Source organism: Microtus ochrogaster, linkage group LG5 (genome assembly GCF_000317375.1).
Source record: "Microtus ochrogaster isolate Prairie Vole_2 linkage group LG5, MicOch1.0, whole genome shotgun sequence".
Classification (NCBI taxonomy): Eukaryota; Metazoa; Chordata; class Mammalia; order Rodentia; family Cricetidae; genus Microtus; species Microtus ochrogaster.
In genome coordinates this window covers 17196923-17203775 of record NC_022031.1, presented here as the reverse complement: position 1 = coordinate 17203775, position 6853 = coordinate 17196923, and the positions used below count along the sequence as shown (strand labels likewise).

The window sequence follows — 6853 nt, the reverse complement described above, 5'->3', positions numbered from 1 at the left end:
TACAGGTTTTAATGTAAACTTCAAAAACAGTATTTGTTATGTCCAATGTAATAAATACATAATTATTCCAGTCTTTAAAAACAACAGCCACCACTTCTACCAGAGCCCCCAGGAGACCGCCTACGGCTGTGAGTCCGTTGGCGTGTTGCTCTGATTCGCCTTTTCTCCAGAGTCAGAATGTTTCAGAAACTGACCAGTAGCGCCGATGTACAATCTCGATCGCATGGGCCACTTCTGAAAAAAGAGTAAGAATCCGAAATTTAGTCTTTAGACATACAACATAGGTATATGATATCTAAACTTTAAAACACAGTAATGTTAGTGAGGCACTATTTAGCTGGTAAGGATGCTAATTACAAAGTCTGCGGGACAAGATGAAGACTGTTTAGCAATAGTAGCGACACAAGCAAAGAAGGCTTTGATATAACTGTATAAGTAATACACGCATGTTTGAGAACTGCAGGAAGTTAAGGAGAACGAATATTGCTGAGATGTAGAAAGTCTACCACTATTTTAATTCCAAGGTAAGCCTAAAACAAAATTAAGCTTAAAACATTAGTTCTAAAGAAGCAGCGCTCAGTTATATACAAAGTAAACATTCAAGAAAGGTATTAACTAGAAAGGACTAGGTGGCCCGGGGCAGCAACGGCCCCCGGACAGCAACGGCCAGCAGCTTCGCAAAGCAGCCCATTTTCTTTAGTTTGGGTTTCCTGCCTCATGGTGGATGAGTATAGACAGTGGTAATGCACTTTATATCTTCTAATACTCACGAGGCAATGTCTACAAAGATGGATGTGAGATTATTCTGATTTGGACATCACATAATACACACACTCTGAAGCCCAGCACTGTATCTCACAAATATGTGAAATTTTCACACGCCAGATTAAAATAAGAATGATGGTAGGTGGCTGTGTGATATTATCAGGAAAGCCACTTTTCTGTGGCCACCAAGAAAGTTCTATTTCAATTTCTCCAGCTATGATTAGCGAATACAGCCCTAAAAGGTTTCTCTCTACTAAGGTATATTTATTTTATTTTCTGCTTGCTTTAAGTCGCATGTGTTACAAGTCCATAGGCTTGCATGTGAAGTAATATACATCAGCATGGCATCTTCATCTGCAAGCATGTGTTACTATATTTTCTTCTGTATTCTAAAGTACACTTGAAATTGTGTCGTTTTGTTTAAACTTTGAAAAATTGAGCAATTAACCAGAACTGAACCTGAAATTGAATACCTTGAAATTAAAAGTGCCCTTATTCTAATTAAATGAACCCAAACAACAAGACCCCACAGTTTTCAAATTCTTGCTCATCGTTATTATGGACAATGGATTACCGCAGGACCTGGCAATTAGCAGATCTTCTGTGCGTTTTCCCCTGAGTTAAAGGTCTGGAATACACACACTCCTGATCTGGAGAATCGTCCCTCTGGGCCCCTAGTGCAGACTGAAATGCCTAATTTTCCAAGCGGATAAAAGTGGGTTTAAGTCATGCTGCAAAAGTCCTTTTTTTTATTTATTTACTTTTATTGTATATGCACTGGTGTTGTGCCTGCAGGTATGTCTGTGAAAGTGTGTATCTTTTGAAGTTACAGTGTTGAGTTGCATATGGGTGCTGGGATTCGAACCTGGGTTTGAAGAACAGTCAGTACCCTTAACCACTGAGCCATCTCTCCAGCCCAGAGGTCTAGTTCTTAAAACTGTCTTCCAGTTTAACGCACAGAACCCAGAGCCTTGCAAATGCTAACCACGAGTTCCACCCCGACCATGCCTTGATACTCTTAAGACTCTAATCATTTTAATATGTCCATAACATTGGGAAAAAGGATTGATGGTTCAAAGCAACAGACGGGACTATCTGTTTAAATAGCTCTAATAATTTCTGAGTACTTAGTGCTCGGTGATTTCAGAACACCCACTCAGGGTTATATATGATAGTTTATAGTGAGGTTTTACTTAACCTGAATTTAAAAATGCTCAGAATATTTTATTACCTTCATATTAAGGACAGACTTAATGTTTAAAATTTTCTATAGTGTCCCTAAAATAGAGGCAGGCAATCTTCAACTAAGTATGTAAAATTTCTGTCTTCTGAAACTCCACAGCTTGTGGTTTAGACTGTTTTTCTTAATAAATATAATATTCTTCTTTATAGTAATATACTGCAATTTATATTTTCTAGCTCTATATTGTATTCATTTAGGGCAGGGATTCAGTCTGTCTTACAGTTGGATTCTCTGTCCTAGAGCAGAGATTTCTACATAGTATTAAACCAAATGTTTGATATTAAAACACACCCGTTCCCTGTTAACTATCATCAATTTCATTTTTATGAGATAATCTTTGGCCTTCTAGAATTTTCTCTGGGATTTAGATATTATGGACATTGTCTTTTAAAATCGGACATCAAGTCAGATTGGTTTTCCACAAACAGTTGTGTCTACAGAAACGTTTGGCACATGGGTCAGGTATGAGGCTCGCTCTGCCCCTTTCCAGCACGGACCTCTCTAGCGTTTCCCATTCAAGAAAACCGCGGGGGACACTGAGGAGAAATACTTGACCTCTTTCTAAATTTTATCAACTGCAAGGGAGGCATTGGATTTCTCCTTCTGGCCTTGAATCTTAGTGTCTAAATAAACTTTGTCCAATACATGGCAAACATCAAGTCAAAGAAATCTATTAGTGGGATATTTGAATAGCGTTAGTCTAAAATGATAGTAACACAACCTTCTTAATTGTAATGGGCGACTTTTCAGCTAGTATGCTGTAAAATGTAGGGACAGAATGGGTTCCATTGTTACAAACATTTCACTTTTTCCCACGTATTGTTTGAACTGCCTTCTCTACCTCCGCGTCAACGGCGTTTTCACAGAGAGTTTTCTTAAAATGCGCTCCGTGATTTAAGTACAAATAATGTTAGAGAATGGATTTATTCAGTTCAACAAAATGTAATTCCTCAGTTTTGTTACTCAACAATTTATTCAACGCTTAGATGCTTAAGATTACATTCTAATCGTGTGTATTTGTGTTCATTTTCAGAACAGTGGGACAGAAATGTGAACATTTGAACTCAGCGAACACAGAGATTTTTCATTCAGAAGCAAAAGGCACACCAAAGGAAGGTTTCAAAATAAAATCCAGAAAAGATGATGTAAAAGCTACTCTCTGCCACACTCATGACCGACTCACGGAGATGTAAGAAAATCGTGCAAAATGGTTTCTCTTGGCTAATTTGAATATAGACCAATTCACTCAACATACATGCCAATCTAATATGACAGTTACATGAAACATTACCGGGGTTTTCTAACATTGTTGGTAGCTGTCTAGTCTATTTAACTGTGATTGAAATTTTACTCTATGGGAATGTAGACTGGTCTCATTTGTTTATTTTTATTATTATTTTGTTACTGATTTTGACAATTTTTTGGGTTTGTTTGCTTGGTTTTGTCCTTTTTTTTTTTTTACAATTACTTAGGGGCAAAGAATTAATTTCACTATTCCATTTAACTCATGAAGCCTTTGGAATAGTTCAAGAAAAAGACAATAGGAATGTAATATGGAAGTTAAGACACTTGACTCTTGAACTTAGATGTTACCAGTAGTTAGTATGAATAACAGCTTCCCCATCTGAGCGAAAATCTTTAAGAGGTTGGAGAGATCCAGGAGCCCAGCTAGGATCAAACGCCCCAGTTTCCTGATTACAAACTGTCAAGAACCAGCCTAGTGTATTGGGGACCTTGTCACCATCGCCCGCGGGCCCAGGTGTTTCTGCCTGACTGGGAGGAGTGCCAGTTCCGTGGCATCTGTTTCCGCGGTGACAGGGTAGCTCCCGGGGTTCCACCCCGGGAGTTGCCTACCTTAACTGGGTGCAGGTAGCCGTCGCCTCGCAAGGCGCCCAGTCTGGGGTCTCCCGGAACCTCGCTGTCGTCCTGCAGGCTGCGGGTGAGGTGGGCGATGTAGGTGGTGGCCAGCAGCAGCACGTCCAACTTGGACAGCTTGGTGTCGGGCGGCACCGACGGCAGTGTGCGCTGCAGCTCCAGGAAGGCATGCCGCAGGGTCTGCACGCGGCTGCGCTCCCGAGCGGCGTTCGCGGCTGCAGGTCGGCCACCCCCGGAGCGCGCGACGACCCCGCCGGAGCCTGTCTGCCCGGCGCCGGTCCGTCCCGGGCTCGAGTCGCGGGCCGCGGCGGCCGATGGGGCGGGCTCGGCGCTGCGTGGGCTGCTGGCGGGACGACCACGCTCCATAGCGGCACCGGCTCCGGTTCCCGCGGCGAGCACTGCAAGGGAGCGGGGCGGCCGTGAGACCCGGCATCGCAGGCTCGCCCTCGAGTCTCCAGTGCCGGGCGGCTGCTGAAGGCGCACAGGGCTCAGCCTCCCGTCCCCGCAGAGACATCCCTCCCTCCCTCCCGCCCGCCCACGCGGGGAAATGGTGCTGCGGGGCCCCCGCCTCACCTCGGACTTGCCTCCCGCACCTTTCCCCGCCGCGGCCGTGCAGAGCTCTGCTGAGCAGTGCTAGGCGACCAGGGACGTCGAGCAGGTCACTCCATCCCCGTCCAGCCTCTGCTGCCGCCTTTTATGCGGGTGCCCAAAGCCAGCAAGTGGGAGACTCGCACAGTCACGTCGGGCCGAGACGCGCGCCCACCCGAGCCCCTAGGCTAGGGACGACAGAGTCGCGGAGCCGCCCCCTCGGCGGACAGACTCATCAATCAAACCGGTCGGGGGTGGGACGGACACCTGGCCCCGCCCCTCTGACCGGGAAGCGCGGGACCCCTCGGTTCAGTTCAGCTTGGCTGTCCCCTCGAGGAGCGTCTCCGCCCGCTGTTTATGCAGTAGAACCCTTCGTCGGGACACCGTGACCCAGAGACCCCGCCATCGCCCCCTTGCTGTCTTGGCACCTGCGCTCACCGACTCAGACCGATCTGGGAGAAACCTGGGTCGCCGCGTCTGGGTCCCAGCTCTGCAGCCCGCACCGGCCTTTGCGGCGAAGGGGACCCGGTCCCAGCCGCAGCCCAGTCAGACAGGCTCTAAGCCAGGGACTCAGAATATCAGCTATAAACTGTCTTAGAGGACACTGCTCACTTACAGATTCTTGAATATTTTCCAGCAGATGTCTGACTTTTCACGTCGGGATTACTAAACTGCACTACTTATACTGCGATGAACCAGACGTGTTGAATTGGTTCGTGAACTAGGGTGATTCTTAGGCAGTAGCTTTAGAAAGCACGCCCAGATTCCCTTGATTCAAGGACTCGTATGGAATAAGAAACCATACTGTATTTCCTGGTAAATTTTATTTAACAACTAATAAAGTAAATAGATCCCGGAATTCACACACGGAAAGTCTCAGATTCAATAAAGAAACAAATCAAACAGGAAGGTATACACCGAGATAACCGCTCTACAAACCCTCACGCCACGCTGTTGCCTAGTTCTAGGACGAAATCAAATCACGCCAGGCTGAACTGACTCCTTTTCCTCACTCAAATGTTCCTTTACTTTTGGGTTTCGGAGGTGAGGTTCGTGGATATCGCTTTTTGTTACCAAGCTTTCAGACTCCTTCAAGGACATATTCCTGTATTTTCAAACAAAAACAATATGCGCCAGCGTTTAATTGACATATAATTGACTTGATAGGAAAAAAAAAAGACGACAGACATAGAACCCAGGACACACTAACCATTGGTAAAGGTTCATAGCTAGTCAGGGTTTAAAAGAAAGCAGAAACAGAACATTTCCTGCTTTGAGAACTACATGGAAATAAGGAGGCCGGTTGTGACCACGCAGAAGTGCCCGAAGCTCCCGAAGTTTTCCCTTACATCTCAAGGTCTCTGTCTAGCCTGGTTCGCTGCTTTCCTGCTGCCCCTGTGTGCCCTAGACAGCTGTGGGACAAAGGGCTGATGTCACAGACCGGACCGCCTAGCCTAGCCGTTTGGTCCCATCTACGCTACTGTAGGCAGTCCAAATTCCCGAAAGAAACTAGTATTTTCAGTCGCCTTAAATATAGGTAAGCCTAAATCTCCACTATCACATAACAAGTAAGCAATGGGAGCCAAATGGCCCTTTTCATTTGTTGAGTACTCTTTAGTATCTTCTTCTCACTTCGCCTTTACAAAAACTGAGGATTTTATAGTTTGGAGGATAAGGGTTCTCAGGGATTGGGCAACACTTCCAGTACATACCTAGTAGATGGCTAAGGCATGGGTCAAACCAAGTAAATTGTCCCTAACGTTTATGGTCTTTGCCATACTATTGAGTGTTTGCATGTTGCAAAACAGTTTGATGTCTATTATTAAGATGCATATTTTAGATTGATTGACACCTTATTAGTAGTCCAAATATATGTTCATAGTATATTTTTCTCTGAAGTTCTTAGTTGTCTAGTTTTCCAAAAGAATGCAGCAGATATTCATTGAGTGTGGTGTAAATCTTAGAACTATTTTTTAGTCTTTTAAATATGCCAAGTTGTAATGTTAAGGTTGTCTTTATAAAATATCAAATGGAAAAAAGAAAGCATATTTAACAAGTGGTGCTGGCATAACTGGATATCAACATGTAGAAGAATGAAAATAGACCCATATCTATCACCATGCACAAAACTCACGTCCAAATGGATCAAAGACCTCAACATAAAGCCAGCCACACTGAACCTTATAGAAGAGAAAGTGGGAAGTACACTTGAATACATCAACACAGAGAACCACTTCCTAAATATAACCCCAGCAGGGCAGACACTGAGAGAAACAATTAATAAATGGGACCTCCTGAAACTGAAAAGCTTCTGTAAAGCAAAGGACACGGCCAACAAAACAGAACAACAGCCTACAGATGGGAAAAGATCTTCACTAACCC

At 44.5% G+C, this 6853-nt stretch overlaps 2 protein-coding genes across 8 annotated transcripts in view; both read right to left on the bottom strand.

The window, feature by feature from the left end:
- Positions 1-120: 120 nt before the first annotated feature.
- Tcf24 (transcription factor 24) lies at positions 121-4249 on the bottom strand. Its single transcript, XM_005361889.1, has 2 exons — positions 3863-4249; positions 121-234 (listed from the first exon to the last, which is right to left on the bottom strand). Exons 1-2 carry the CDS (start codon positions 4247-4249, stop codon positions 121-123), a joined length of 501 nt encoding a protein of 166 aa, XP_005361946.1.
- Positions 4250-5276: 1027 nt separating this feature from the next.
- Ppp1r42 (protein phosphatase 1 regulatory subunit 42) overlaps positions 5277-6853 on the bottom strand; it is a 35487-nt gene continuing 33910 nt past the window's right edge. For 2 of the 7 annotated variants that reach the window (XM_013351820.2, XM_026786817.1), the window contains one exon: positions 5288-5576. Coding sequence is in view for 5 of the 7 variants with exons in the window: in XM_026786817.1 (XP_026642618.1) it covers positions 5563-5576 (14 nt within the window). In the remaining 2 variants the exon portion in view is untranslated. Of the gene's footprint in view, positions 5577-6853 lie in introns of all 7 variants that reach the window. The other 5 variants (XM_013351819.1, XM_026786815.1, XM_026786816.1 and 2 more) reach the window with 4 other exon arrangements.